The following is a 15893-nucleotide window of genomic DNA, read 5'->3' on the forward strand; positions in this document are numbered from 1 at the left end:
AGTGGGACTTACCTTGGTGCCCGTAATGGTTGGGGATGGGGAGAACGGGGAAGGTTTGCTCTGCTGAGTCTGGAAGGGAGAACACGAAGCAACTTCAGCACAGGCAGTCTTAAGACTGGGGCCCCCCTCAAGATATAACTATTTCCTTACTCCCACTGCTCCTCCCCCAAATGTCCTCACCTGATGGTTTGTGTCAGGTCCATTTCTTTCTGTATCTGGAAGCAAAAAAGTTACGTTCACCACATAGGGTCCATACTAAAAGTGTCTCAAGAACCCCCAACTTGATCGAACAATCCACCCATCTCCAATCTCCCCAACAGATCCTCAGAGGCTGATCCATTTCTTTCTTTCTCTTTATGGATCCCGTGCTTACTTCTACAGCTTATAGTGACTGGAAGAATTCCACGTCTGATGAAGATGTTTCTACAATTCTGCAGTGTTATATCAATATCTGAATCACTGGCTCTGGGCCACGGATAACCGCTGTACATGGGGATAGATAACAGACTCCAGAGCGACACATCAGAAAGGAATAAAAAATGAGGAAATATGCCTAGAATATAATGCATTGCCTAGTGGTATTTTGAGTTCACGCTCTTCGTTTTCCATAAACAAGATCAGTGTGTACAAGCCTTGTTATGGCCCTGATTGTTTTGATAATGCTGATAAAGAAATAGAAGCAATCGTTATTTTTGTCACCTACAACCATTCTCAGTTTATTCACATTATTTTTATTTGGATAAAAGATAGATGATCCTTTAAGGCTGGTCTGCGAAAGTATTAAATAACTGATGGGTGTGTGATGGTGCATCACTGTTCATCATTCACAAGTTATTGGTGTGGTCTTGTTAATGTTCGGATTAGTTTAAAATTCATTCTGAAAATGTGGTACTTCTGCGACAGCAGTTAATAGCAGTGGCCCGATCTCTGAGAGGCTGCCACAAGGAAGAGAGTGCCAACCTATTCTCCAAAGAAAACTGAAGGCAGAACAAGAAGCAATAGATGGAAACCAACCGAGAGAACCAACCTAGAACGGAGGAGAAATTTCCTTGACAGTGAGAACGATTAATCAGTGGAACGACTTCCCTACAGAAATTGTAGGTGATCCAGCACTGGAGGCTTTTAAAAAGAGAGTGGACAGCACTTCGCTAAAATGGTGTAAGATTTCCTGCCTGAGCTGTGGGTTGGACTAGAAGACACCCAAGATCCCTTCCAACTCTACTATTCTGTTATTTGTCTTTTCTCTAAAATAGAGTGGGGCAGTGGTGGGTTTCAAATAATTTAACAACCGGTTCTCTGTCCTAATGACCAGGTGGGTGGGTGGGGCTCGGTGGTGATGTGACCGTGTGGGCATGGCCAACTCAATGTCACTCACATCAATGGGCGCTTTGCCTTAGCTGTGACAATGGAATAAGGGTAACCGGAGAGGCAGTTTCTGTAAGCAGGGCAATAAAAATTAAGCTAGAAACAACACCAGAATGTTTCCTCCCTGCCTTCCTTACAGGATTAGCCCTGTAAAGTGGGAAAAAACAAAAGGAGATTTCTTCCAACAACCAGTTCTCTGAACCTCTTAGAAAGTTAAGAACCGGTTCTTCCGAATAGGTGCGAACTGGCTGAATCCCACCACTGAAGTGGGGGATATTTTCCAGCTGGAGGAAAAAAAGTGGCTCTCCAAACCATCCTAATCCTCCCCTAAATCCTCCCCTTCAACGCCTTCTTTTGGAGCAATCTCTATCCATCCCGCCTTCCCAACCAGAGATGCAAAGCTGTTAAAACCTGGCTGTTCCGGCAGGCCTGGGGCTGTTGACCTTATTGTTAAGGTCCAGCCCCTGATTAGAACGAATGCATGTTTGTGAATTTTAAACTATTCTTTTTATTTGTCTTTTTTTTTCTTTTTTCTTCCTTCTCTGTAAGCCGCCCGGAGTCCTTCGGGATTGGGCGGCCTATAAATTTAATAAATAATAATAATGATGATGATGATTCTCATGCCATCCAGAATTGGGACAATCCCATTCTTGGCAATCCAAGAGTCACAAAGCGCTTGCTCCAGAGGTGGGTTGCTCCCGGTTCAGCTTGGTTTGGCCGAATCGGTAGTGGTGGCGGTGGGAGGCTCCGCCCACATGCCTGGATGCTTCTGTGCATGTGCAGAAGTGTCGTGTGCACACGAGTGTACGCATGAGCGAACTGGTAGCGACGGGATTTGAAACCCATCTCTGGCTTGCTCCCACCTTTGCTCCGAGGTGGCGCAGTGGTTAAATGCAGCACTGCAGGCTACTTCAGCTGACTGCAGTTCTGCAGTTCGGCTGTTCAAATCTCACTGGCTCAGGGTTGACTCAACCTTCCATCCTTCCGAGGTGGGTAAAATGAGGACCCGGATTGTTGTTGGGGACAATATGCTGACTCTATAAACTGCTTAGAGAGGGCTGAAAGCCCTATGAAGCGGTATATAAGTCTAACTGCTATTGCTATTGCACAAAAGAATGGGACCGCCCAATGGAGCAGAATTGCCTTATTTTCTTCAACTTGACTAGAGCTGAAAGGGATCTTGGAGGTCTTCTAGTCCAACCCCTTGCTCAAACATGAGGCCCTATACCATTTCAGGCAGGTGGCTGTCCAGTGTCCAGCCTCTTCTTAAAAACCTCCAATGTTTGAACGCCCAAAACCTCTGAAGGCAAGCTCCTTCACTGGTTAATTGCCGTTACTGTTAGTTACGTTTCTCCTTAATTCCAGTTTGCTTCTCTCCTTGGTTAATTTCCCTCCATTGCGTCTGGTCCTGCCCTCTGGTGCTTTGGAGAATAGCTTGACACCCCCCTCTCCCTTCTTTGTAGCAGCCTCTCATTTGAATATTTTTTTTTAAATTTTATTTATTTGGTAATGGTGTCCCAGAGGGAGATGTTTCATTTAAGGCGTCAATGGCGGAAGTGACACCCAAACCAATGAATAACAATTTGTCATTTGGCTTCTTTTTAACCATTTAGTCATATCCGACTCTTGATGACTTTATACGCAAGGACTGTCCATGCTACCCTGTCAATCACGGCTTCTTTCAATTGTTGGATGTTCAACTTTGCATCAGATTTGGTATTATCAAGCCAGTGGGTTTTTTGCTTGCCCTTCCTGAATGCTTTATGCTAAACATTGCCTGATTCTTCTACTTGGTCCATTCTCCTTTGTTTAGGTCCTTATTTTTCTCAGGACAGTAACTTTTAAAAGGTTGTCCCCCCAATGCTTTGTTTCTCAGCGCACCGAGAAGCCCTCCTCCCATTCTCTTGTTCCTCTTCGTCCACTACTTCGGATACTAATTTTGATTCATGTCCAAAACTGGCTAATGCAATACAGTAGCACCGACTTGTCTCAGGAGTATATTAATACTATTTATTAGGCCTAATGACTCCTTTATATCTTGAAGATGACTGGGGGAAAAATTATGTATAAAAAAGCCAATTTCTGGGCTCCTGACTTTTCTATTAAGGCCCTACAACGGAAAGCTGGAATCTGACCCTGCAGGGATCTCCTTTATTTATTCATTCACTTGCATTCTGTATTTTTAATACCTTCTTAAATTTAAAAGGGGGAAAGAAAATGAATTAGCTTCAAAGAAGCCATCGCTGCAGAGACTGCAGGGAAAAGTGCGTTCTCATTTCAACCGGCCTCCGCAACAGCCTTTCTGCTAATGAATAAATGCATCCTTATTCTTCCCATCAAACCAACTTACCTGTGTGGTCTTCTTGCAGCTCCAGGTGCACCTTCTCCAGTTCCAAGGGCTTAGACATTCTTACTTCTGTGAGAAAAAGGATCAAAAAAAAAAAGGGAAAGGAAAATGCAGGTGAGTTTTAATAAAGGTACACAGAAGATAGTGGGGCCAGAAATCAATGCCAATAGCAATAGCACTTAGACTTATATACTGCTTCATAGTGCTTTACAGCTCTCTCTAAGCCAGGGGTGTCAAACTCGATTTCATTGAGGGCCCCGCATCAGGGTTATATTTGACCTGGAGGGGGGTAAGGGGGGCTTGGCCAGCTTGATGTCACTTGTGTTAGGGATTCCTGTGGCCCGAGCTCCGTTTTCACCTGCAACACCCTCCTGAAACTCTCTGTCATCAAAAACGGCGCTCAGGAGGACCGCGCACGGAGCTTGGGAGCTCTGCTTTCATTGGCAGATGCTGCAGGAGGCTGTCACGGCTGAAAACAGAACTCATGAGGGCTGTGCACAGTCCCCCACCCCAGCTCCATTTTCGCTAGCGGAGGTACTGTGCGCCAGATCTTCGTTGTTTCCAGAGCGGTCCCACGGGCCAGGTCTAAGCACCCTGTGGGCCAGATTCAGCCCACAGGCCTTGAGATAGACACCCTTCTCTAAGTGATTTAGAGAGTCAGCCTATGGTAAGGTGACCAGATGTCCCGCTTTTGGCGGGACAGTCCCGATTTTTAATAATTTGTCCCGCGTCCCACGGCATTTTAAAAAAGTCCCGATTTTGTTTTTTAATCAACACCCCCCCCCCCCGGTCAATGGTGTCCCGCTTTACCAATGTTAAAATCTGGTCACCTTAGCCTATGGCCCCTAACAATCTGGGTCCTCATTTTACCGACCTCGAAAGGATGGAAGGCTGAGTCTACCTGGAGCTAGTTAGGATTGAACTCTATTCACTGCTCCACCAGGGCTCCATTATGTGCCAAATCTACGTAACGTGACTTGCACCAAACTATCAAACGAAAAATGGAGAATTGGAGAAGAAACCAACACTGATGGATTTAAAACGAAAGAAATGAAATGAAAGAAAAAATTTAAATTATGAGGCTGGCTCATTTCTAGGTTGTAATATGACACGGCAGAATTCAAACCGTATAAAATCTGAAAATAAACGCCTCGTAGATGTCAACTGATTCTAACACACCATAACTGAAACTTCCAAACTATTGCTTGTGAGTTCCCAGTGTTTTAATCTTGGCAAGCTGCCTGGAGTCACTGGTGTGAGATGGGTAGCTATATTAAAAAAAAAAGTGGGAAGGTTATTGCCTGCATATATATATATATATATTTAAATCTCCTCCGAGAAATAAAATGGTTTAATCTTGGTTTTCTTTTAATGAAAACTGTAATTCAGCAAAGCAGCTGAAAAAAAATCCCTGAGAAGTCTATATTCCTGCTTGGAACCAAGAAAACCTCTTTTTTTTACACCCATTAGAGACCCTCACCCAGTGGTGGGATTCAAATAATTTAACAACCGGTTTGCTGCCCTAATGGCCAACTGGGTAGGCGTGGCTTGGTAGTCATGTGACTGTGGGTGTGGCCAATTCAACAATACTTAGGTTAAGGGGCGCTTCGTCTTAGCTGTGACAATGTAATAAGGGTTAACCAGAGAGGCAATTTCTGTAAGCAGGGTAAAATAAAGATTAAGCTAGAAACAACACCAGAATGTTTCCTTCCTCCCTTCCTTACAGGATTAGCTCTTTAAAGTGGGAAAAAACGAAAGGAGATTTCTTCCAACAACCAGTTCTCCCAACTGCTTAGAAAGTTAACAACCGGTTCCCCCGAATAAGTGAGAACTGGCTGGATCCCACCACTGCACCTAAATCCAAACCTTTTGCTGAGCACATCACAACAGATACTTAAAAGATTAAACGTTTCAAAACATCTGGGCAATGAATGCATGGATGGATAAATAGGAAAAAGGGGGGGGAAACAGAAACGAGGTAAACATTGGAACTGCAGAAATATGGATGGCCGCTAGAATTCGCCACTCAGTAATTTTCTAGATTTTTGCAGGGCCCTTAACATTTTCAAGAATTAGCTTTTTTATATATATATATTCATTTCCCCCCCCAATATCTAAATACCTCCTCCATGGTGGGCAGATAACAATGCAAGAAAATAATACAAAACTTCAATAAATAAAGTTAACATCCAGTGGCCTCAGAAGTCACCAAAATCAAAAGAAGTTGAAACCAAATAATGCTCAGGTTTGTTTTTGTTTTTTTTGGTGAAATGCAAGCAGGGATAGGGACCATCCAAACTTTGGCAGGAGAGTACCCCAAGCCCCTGCATACCAGACTAAATGGGCACATTCTATTCTAGAAAGCACTGCCTGCTGTTGAGAAAACTAATCTGATATGGGTTCCACCACAAATCCGCGGTAGACTAAAGCGCGCTCGACGAAAGCGCGTACGTGATGTCATCACAGCGCGACGAAAACCTAACCCTAAACCTAAACCTAACCCTAAACCTAAACCTAACCCTAACCCCCCCAAACCTAACCCTAAACCTAACCCTAAACCTAACCCTTAACCTAACCCTAAACCTAACCCTAAACCTAACCCTTAACCTAACGCTAAACCTAACGCTAACCCTTAACCTAACCCTAAACCTAACCCTAACACTTAACGTAACCCTAAACCTAACCCTAACCCTAACCCTAACCCTTACCTTTATGTGAATCGGCTTGCTTTAATTTAATTTTAATTTTAATTTAATTTATTTTTAATTTTATTTGTCGCGCTGCTGATGACGTCACGTACGCGCTTTGATCGGGCGCACTTTAGTGGACCGCGGTTTTGACGGGTCACGCTGATATGTTGCTTCCATGGTTGAGAACCAGGTTTATTCCCTTTTTGAGACAGGAAATTTGTGCCAAGTAAGCCTCTTTTAACACTAAGGTCTCCTCATCTCAGTGGATAGAGATAAAAAACCCCTATCAGGGACATCAACTCGGTGACACTTTATTTAGTGATTTCTTTCCAAGAAATTATGCTAACTGGTTGTTGATATTGTTCATTAGATAAAGTAAGACAATGGTCTCTGGTAGCAGATGCTGTTTTGTTTATTTTGTTTGTTTGTTTATTGGATTTATATGCCGCCTTTCTCCCAAAGGACTCAGGGCAGCGTAGAACATTTTTAAAAAAACCACATATTACAAAAGTTAAAAAGGAAATTAAATAAAGTATCCAAAAACAAACCCAATTAATTTTAACAATACAATTTTAAAAATTAGATTAAAATTAACAATTAAATTAATTATTTTATTCTGTTCAGGCCAGGCTGGCTCGCTAGAAAAGCCAACTTTTTAGGGTGCATCAGAAGGACCGGAGGTTGGGGATTATGTGAAGCTCCGGGGGCAGCTCATTCCAGAGGGAAGGGGCTCCCATAGAGAAGGCTCTCCCCCTGGGGGTCGCTAGCCGACACTGTCTGGCCGATGGCATCCTGAGGAGGCCAACTCTGTGGGATCGCACTGGACGGTGGGAGGCTACCGGTGACAGTAGGTGGTCTCGCAGGTACCCTGGGCCTAAGCCATGGAGTGCTTTAAAGGTCATAATTAGTATCTTGAATTGCACCTGGAAAACAACCAGCAATCAGTGCAGGCCGCCTAAAAGGGGTGTAACATGGGAGCACCTATGATAACCCCCATGATAACCCGCGCAGCCGCATTCGGGACCAGCTGAAGCCTCCGGGTGCTCTTCAAAGGCAGCCCCATGTAGAGAGCGTTGCAGTAGTCTAGGCGAGAAAGGACGAGGGCATGAGTGACTGTGCACAGAGCATCCCGATCCAGAAGGGGCACAACTGACGTACCAGGCGAACCTGGTAAAAGGCCCCCCTGGTCACGGCCGTCAGATGTTCTTCTAAACTAAGCCGCGTATCCAGGAGGACTCCCAGATTGCGGGCCCTTTCTGAGGGGGCTAAAGTTTCTCCCCCTATCATCAAAGATGGAACAAGATGCACAAATCGGGATGACGGAAACCACAGCCACTCCGTCTTGGAGGGACTAAGCTTGATGCTGGAGGTGGCCAACTCTGGTTATCCAGCAGCTTGGATTTATTGGCCGTTCTTCTGTTCCAGATATTGCTGCAGTTGTGTGCTAAATAACCTATTGTAGTCTAATCTAAACTATGAATGGTAATCTAGTAAAACAGGGATTGGAAAAGGAGACCATCCTACCACTAGAGTCCACCATACGTCTGTTCACGATCCACTGGAGGCAAAAGAATCTACCGGTTAGTATTGTGACATCATCATCCACCAAGATAATTCACCCTTTCCATCCATGAGGTTCTGCCATTTTATAGTTTTTATAATCACTTTTTTAAAACCTAGCATAATATGGGAGGGAGGGAGGAAGGAAGGATAGTAAGGGAGGGAGGGAGGGAGGGAGGGAAGGAGAGAGGAAGTGTAGAAGGAAGGAGGAAGGGAAGGGAAGGAGGAGGGAGAAGAAGGGAAGGGAGGGGATGGAAAAGGGATGGAGAAGCAGGAAAGGAAGGCACTTGTTCAGTGTGATAAATCCTTCTCTGTTTTTTTCCTATTCCTTCAAAACTAGTCAGAATCCCACTTGGTTCGTAAGCAAACCCTGAAAGCTATCACTTTTTTAAAAAACGGACATCAGAGCAGGAGTTCAACCAGCATCACCGCTGATTTTACCTTCATGTAATGAGAAGGATAAATCCAACAGAATCAGCCCAACATGCACCTATTAAAGACACAGCAGGGAAGAAGGAAAGAGCCCTTTTCAGCATCTCCCATGACATTTCTTCATCTACTTCGTCATCAAAAGCGATCTTTAGGAGGGAAGGCCATTCCTACTCTCCCCCCCCCCCCACCTTCTACCAGTTTTCAGGGCGTGCCATGCAAAAAAAAAAAAAAAGGAAAAGCAAAGTATTTTCAGAACTTGCAACTAAAGTTTGAGATTTGTAACTAAATGTTGCTAGATAAAACTATTCTCATCCAGAGTGTTCAAAGTGACAATGGCGCTGGAAAAAAAAAGTCATTTACGGCCATTTTTCACACTCACAACTGTTGCAGCACCCCCAGGGTCACGTGATCAAATTTCAGATGCTTGGCAACTGACTCGCATTTATGACGGTTGCAGCATCCCAAGGTCATGTGATCCCCTTTTGGATTCCCTTAACACTTAAGTGGTAAAAAAAGGTCGTAAAAAGCGGCAAAACTCACTTAACTGTTTTGCAATTATGGGCTAACTTATTCTAAGATATTCAGATTTATTCCTTTTCCTGTCTGGCTTTACATTGCATAACTCTTCTGAAAGCTAGCAGCTGCTTTATGGGACATTTCTGCTCTTCTCCCTATCAGAATCCTACCTACAGTCTCCATGTCACCCCGTTGTTTTTTAGCATAATTCATAATTACCAATCTGGTAGCTTTTGAGAGAGAGAAAGAGAGGGGAGGGAGGGAAAGGGAGAGAGAGAAAGACAGGGGTCGGCTATTACAGGTTCGCCCAGGTTTGGGAGAACCCGTAGCTAACATTATGGCCAGTTCGGAGAACCTCCAAATCCCACCCCTGACTTGCCCACTCCTCCCCCCCTGTCTTGCCCCTTGTCCCTCCCAGGAGTCTCCATACGGCCTGTTTTGGATGGAAGGTAAGTACAGGGCCCGCACAGAGGCTCAAGAAGGTGGGGGGGAATGGGTCTCCTGGAACTTCCAGAAGGCCAGAAACAGGTCTCCAGAGCCCAAGGGTGACAATTTTCACCCTCCCAGAGGCTCAAGGAAAACCCCCAGATCCTGGGGAGGGTGAAAACGGGCCTCCTGCCATGGTGTAGGAGGCTGAGTAGGCCATGCCCACCCATGGCCACGCCCACCCAGCAATCGGGCAGAGAACCCATTGCTGAAATTTTTGAAGCCCTCCCCTGGAGAGAGAGAGAGAGATTAACACATCTAGAAGTTGGTAGGTTTGCAAAAAAACGTAAATTTGTGCAAGATTGATGCCACTTTGACTAGATGAGAGTTGGCTGTTGGAGAACTTAATTCCCATAGTAAAATGAACTTTAGCAACTAAAGGAATTAGGCTTGCGATCTTTTTAGCTGATACCCATAGAGAATTAGCAAACAGAGAACCTTTTCCTGGTATAGTGAAGGTAAAAGTTCACACCCAGTTTCTGTCCATCAAGCCCACACTAAAGACGTAGTGTATGTAATGCTGGGCAAATGGCACTCTCTCATATATCCACCACAATCTGCACAGCTAGCATTTAATGCTGCAAGCCTTTTGTAATACGGGACCGATCATAGGTACGATAACAGCTGGTGAAATAACCCAGAAATGTCAATCTATAATCTGTGATCAAAGATAATAGAGAGGCGTTATGTACATAAGAATCAAATTGGATTTTGAGACCGAATAAAAGCTGAACGGGAGGTTTTTTATGAGAGATATGAAAATACCTCTTAGCTGTGAATATTGTTTAATGCAGAGTCAACATATAATGGAGGCGGTTTTCAAGTTAAATGCATCTTTTCATCAACAATGTCCCCGGCTATTAATTTTTTTTTCAGAGCTAAAAGAAATCCGACGGTGATTCCCGGGATCACTTGGGATAAAAGCACCTGGCGGTGGATTTTCTGAAGCAAATTTTCATCTGGAACTGTATGTTTCTTCATTTGTCTCTAACAAGATTCCTGAAGCATGCAGATATTCAACAGGAAGAAGCTTTTCTTGACACACAGAAAACTAAGGGAGAACTAATTCTTGATTCTTGATTGAAGGTCTACATCCCACAGATGTAGAAGAGGTAGCATGGAGAACACCATGGCACGACAAAACCGCGCTCGCCAAAATAGCGGTGATAAAACCGCGTCGCTAAAGCCGCGACGTCATCACCGCGCGTCATCACTGCCGCGACAACAGCACGGCGACAGAAGGGCGCTTTAAATAAGCGCGGCGGCAGAAAGCCGATTTAAATTAAGGTAAGGGTTAGGGTTAGGTTTAGGGGTTTGCTTTAGGGTTAGGGTTAGGGTTAGGGTTAGGGTTAGGGTTAGGGTTAGGTTTAGGGTTTGGTTTAGGGTTAGGTTTAGGGTTAGGTTTAGGGTTAGGTTTAGGGTTAGGGTTAGGGTTAGGTTAAGGGTTAGGTTTAGGGTTAGGTTTAGGGTTAGGGTTAGGTTTAGGGTTAGGTTTAGGGTTAGGGTTAGGGTTAGGGTTAGGGTTAGGGTTAGGGTTAGGTTTAGGGTTAGGGTTAGGGTTAGGTTAAGGGTTAGGTTTAGGGTTAGGGTTAGGGTTAGGGTTAGGGTTAGGGTTAGGGTTAGGGTTAGGTTTAGGTTTAGGGTTTGGTTTAGGGTTAGGTTTAGGGTTAGGTTTAGGGTTAGGTTTAGGGTTAGGTTTAGGGTTAGGTTTAGGGTTAGGTTTAGGGTTAGGTTTAGGGTTAGGTTTAGGGTTAGGTTTAGGGTTAGGTTTAGGGTTAGGTTTAGGGTTAGGTTTAGGGTTAGGTTTAGGGTTAGGTTTAGGGTGCTGAGTGCTTCGGAAGGCGCGGATTTGCCCTCGGCGATTATGTCATCGCAGTAGGGTCACGTTTTTCCTTAGCGCTTTGGCGCGGATTTGCCCTCCGCACTTATGTCGGCGCGGATAAGGGCTTCGCGGTTTTGTGGTGGAACTGGAGAACATTGGTAGCAGTGTTCCAGTATTTGAGGGGCTGCTACAAAGAGGAGGGGCTCAACCTGTTATTTTCCAAAGCCCCTGAAGGCAGGACAAGAAGCAATGGATGGAAACTAAGCAAGGAAAGAAGCAGCCTGGAATTAAGGAGACCCTTTCTGACAGTGAGAACAATTAACCAGTGCAACAGCTTGCCTTCAGAAGTTTTGGGTGTTCAAACTCTGGAGGTTTTTGAGAAAAGACTGGACAGCCGTTTGTCTGAAATGGTATAAGGTTTCCTGCTTGAGCAAGGGGATGGGCTAGAAGACCTCTAAGGTCCCTTCGAACTCTGTTATTCTGCTACAGCTGCTACCGGCTCTTCGAGCAAGACCTATCAGTGCAGGTTTCTTTATTCGTGTCAGAATCAGCTTCAAATTGTTATTCTGTTAAGGATGGCTCAGTGTTAGAACACTGAATTTGGGATGCGTCTGAATCTCTTGTTCATTTTTCACTAGACTCTGCAATACAGCACTATTAAAAGTCAATGTACTAAATTTTAAAAAACAGAAATGCGGCAAAGGTTCCCTCCAGCTGCAATGTTTTCCCCCTGTATTCTGGAATTCCTAGAATATTTCAATCTCTGTCTTTCTTTGCTGTAGTACTGTCGATTTAAAAAACAAAATGCAAAACAGCTCATTGTTTTCATTAGAAGGACGTTGATTGGATTCAGGAAGGTCAACAGCAGCCACTTCTGGTTAAAAGTGATGCAAAAATGAAAGTCATTATTTTTGTGTTATAGATGCTCGTATTGTGGATTTCCTTCATATGTTATTATTTCTAGAACTGTTTTATCCCTGAACTATGAGCATTATTTGTATTTTCATGTGTTGTAAGGTACCCTGTGAAGGTGTTTTTTTTTTTTTTTTTTTTAAAAAGGAGGAATCCACACCATTTAAATAAGCAAATGGTAGGTTAGGGTTAGGGATGTAGTGGCTCAGTGGCTAAGACGCTGAGCTTGACAATCAGAAAGGCTGGCAGTTCGGCAGTTCGAATCCCTACTGCCACATAATGGGGTGAGCTCCCATTACTTGTCCCAGCTTCTGCCAACCTAGCAGTTCGAAAGCACGTAAAAATGCAAGTAGAAAAATAGAGACCACTTTTGTTGGAAAGGTAACAGCGTTCCGTGCGCCTTTGGCATTTAGTCATGCCGGCCACATGACCATGGAGACGTCTTTGGACAGCGCTGGCTCTTCAGCTTTGAAATGGAGATGAGCACTGCCCCCTAGTCCGGAACGACTAACATATATGTGCGAGGGGAACCTTTACCTTTACCTTAGGTTAGGGTTAGTCCCTGGGTTGAACCTACGTGGAGTGATCCGATTGCAGGCATAGAGGAAGGGGAGGAAAGATAGAAAGAAATAAAAGGAAAAAGTGGTAGCGAGCAGGAGTAGAGGCAAGAAAACATGGCTAAATTTGTAATTTTCGCTAAGCCATAAAGTATTGTATGTTATTTGTATGTTTTAGAGATCCAATGTGGAATCGTGGTTAAGAGGCTGGCCTAGAAACCAGAAGCATGTGAGTTCTAGTCCCGCCTTAGACATGAAAGCTGACTGGGTGGCTTTGGGACAGTTCCTCTCTCTCAGCCCACTTCACAGGGTTGTTGTTAGAAAAATAGAAGGGCAAAATAGAATTACGTGCGCTTATTGGTTTGCATTACTTATAAAGTAATAAAATAAAATCTAAAAATCAAACAAAAATTTGAAAAGCTATTGTATTGGTTCCAAGTAACAATGGCTCCCACAAGATGTGATGGAACAAATCAAATTATAGCTTCTTTGTTAAATATCTAGTGCAGTGTTTCTCAACCTTGGCGACTTTAAGTCCTGTGGACTTCAACTCCCAGAATCCCCCAGCCAGCATAGCATAGCTGGCTGGGGAATTCTGGGAGTTGAAGTCCACAGGACTTAAAGTCGCCAAGGTTGAGAAACACTGATCTAGTGTAAGTGAATAATGCATGCTCCATATTTTTAAAAAAGTAAGTTGAGCGTTAAGAGCCTGGGACTGAAGATGTATCCAGATTCAGCACCGAAAAAAGCGACATCACCATTTTTCACACTTGTGACCATTGCAGCATCCTCATAATCACATGATCAAAATTTAGATGCTTGGCGACTGATTCATATTTATGAACTCTGCAGTGTCCTGGGGTTATATGATCCCCTTTTGCGACCGTCTGACAAGCAAAGTCAATGGGGAAGCCAGGTTCCCTTCACAACCTTGTTGCTAACTTGCCAACCGCAGTGACTCTTTTTACAACTATGGCAAGAAAGGTCGTAAAACAGGGCAAAGCTCACTTAACAAATGTCTCACTTATCAACAGAAATGCTAGGCTCAATTGTCGTTGTAAGTCGAGGTCTAACCTGTAATTCAGATCTGCTGCTTTTACTACGTCGTTTTTGCTCTGCTCCTGAACCTTTTAGTAGCAGCTGGTCTTACAGGCATAGACTAAGTGAAATGTTCTCCATTTCCCCCCCCCAAAAAAATCCAGATGAGGAAATTTAATACGTCTGAGAATCAAGTGGATGTTCCAAACCACGAGCAGGGAGGGTAAAAGAAAGCGGCAACTTCTCTGATGAAATTCAGAGTTTCTGGAGAGATTTAAGTACTGCAGAGAATGAGTTTGGATTATTCTTGGTGAAATACGCCATACGTTGGAAAAATTCTAATCTGGTGGGATTTTCTTTTTAAGTGGGGTGGGGGGTTAAGGAAACACAGGAAATGCTAGCCAGTTTATCAGGACCAGGGATTTGCTTTCCCCCACCCCCTTTCCAAACTGCTGGCCACTCTTGTCGGCTTTCACTTCTGCTTCCCTTTCACATTTTTAGATGGTTTAAAAAAAGCCTCCAATTTACTGAAACTCAAACTAAAAACAGAAGCCCCCAAACCAGCCCCCTTGCCAGTTCTGGGTAGAGCTCCTCCTTCTCTCCTCCTCTTCATTTCTGATCCTAGTTCTCCTGCCTTGCTTTCTATGGCTGCCCAATGACGGAAAAAAGCTGGGATTAAAAACACTGGAGTGGCCTGTGGGGGGGAAAAAAGGAGGTAGGTTCTCATGTCATACTTTGCAAATTTCAGGGGGGGTGGTGGTGGAAATTCCACTTTTACCTGAAATATACATTGCACACCAGAAAAAGCCTACTGAAATGATTTACCTTCCAAACCAGGGGTCTCCAACCTTGACAACTTTTAAAACTTGTGGACTTCAACTGCCAGAATTTCTGGGAGTTGAAGTCCACAAGTCTTAAAGTTGTCAAGGTTGGAGACCCCTGTTCCAAACAAACAAACTAACCAACAAAACCTGGTTAGCAGACTCACCGCTCTCCAAAACACTAGCCATGGTTTGGTTACAAGGCAGCTTGCTCTAGAGACCAACATCTGACTTGGCGATACGGCCCTTAACAAACTTCAACATCTGCAGAGATCAGCAGCAAAACTTCACAGCAAGGAAAGGAACCATGATTGTGTGTCGCACCGCTGTTTAAAGCACAGTGACGGTGGCTGGCTCACAAGCTAGTCCAAAAAAAAAACCCCAACACAACCCCTTGCCACAGCTCCTGGTTGGAAGATCCTTTTTTTCAAAGATCCAATGACTTCGATAGGAATCCAATCGATGTAGCTTGCCCTCTTGCTGAGTGGGCAAGCTTTCCTCTTGAATTGATCCTCTAGCTGATCTTTGGCGTAAGGTTGCTCCATGCCTCCCAAGTCCTCCTGACCTCCTGCATTACTGAATGGTGCAATTCCCCTTACATGCACTACTTCCTACCCCGGTGCCCCCCCACCCAATCTCAGGCTTACTAGCCCCTCCCCTAACACTGTCTCCTCTTCTCCCTCCACCCCATGCAAGGCAGGATCGGAGGCAGGCAGAAATTTGTCGGGACACACTCCGCCACTCTGTAGAGAGAGGGGTTTTGCCTTAATGAGTCCTGAAGCTTAGGACAGAGCAATCACGAGCCTCAAAGCAGGAGAAGCAGCAAGAATAGGCAGCACTGCTTCCGTTACCCTTGCCCTGCCTTTTGCCAGCCCAATCTACAATCAACTTTTTGCCGGCATCAAGGAAATCTCAAGATGAAGATGGCAATGCATTCCGGAGAAGGAAAAAGAGAGAGAGGGAGTCAGAGAGAGAGACAGACAGAGAGAGAGAGAGAGAGAGAGAGAGAAACGCAGTGAGATGCCTCCAAGTTGCAGTATACCTCTTATCGCTTACCTGTTGCCCACAGGCCGGAGTTCACCATGGCTATAATTCTTCTGATGTGGAAGAGACAGACCCAAAGGGGCCTGCCTGCCAGTGACGGATGGTACTTGTTCCAGAGAGGAAAAAGCAGGTGGCAGGACAAGGAAGGGCCTCTAAGCTAGGGGCAGGCCTGGGGAGTCCCCAGGCGCTTGAGAAGCAAGAACAGTGAATGTGGCAGGAAGCAGCTGGGAGGAAGAAGACATGGCAGGGTGTGTGTGCGTGTTCTGGGGTGGGGGGGGGAGTGAAGAAGACTGCAAGGGCTGA

The 15893-nt window shown here is 44.7% G+C and overlaps 1 protein-coding gene across 1 annotated transcript in view; it reads right to left on the reverse strand.

Moving 5' to 3' along the window:
• Positions 1–15893, reverse strand: part of POU2F2 (POU class 2 homeobox 2) — a 77619-nt gene that overhangs the window by 24051 nt on the left and 37675 nt on the right. Inside the window, exons 2-4 of the mRNA XM_087728142.1 lie at positions 3716–3781; positions 181–215; positions 13–69 (exon numbers count right to left, since the gene is read on the reverse strand). Coding sequence (XP_087584268.1) covers positions 13–69; positions 181–215; positions 3716–3781 — 158 coding nt within the window. The remainder of the gene's footprint in view (positions 1–12; positions 70–180; positions 216–3715; positions 3782–15893) is intronic.

Source organism: Thamnophis sirtalis, unplaced genomic scaffold (genome assembly GCF_051295495.1).
Source record: "Thamnophis sirtalis isolate CommonGarterSnake01/CBP01778 unplaced genomic scaffold, rThaSir2_p1.2 scaffold_13, whole genome shotgun sequence".
Lineage (NCBI taxonomy): Eukaryota > Metazoa > Chordata > Lepidosauria > Squamata > Natricidae > Thamnophis > Thamnophis sirtalis.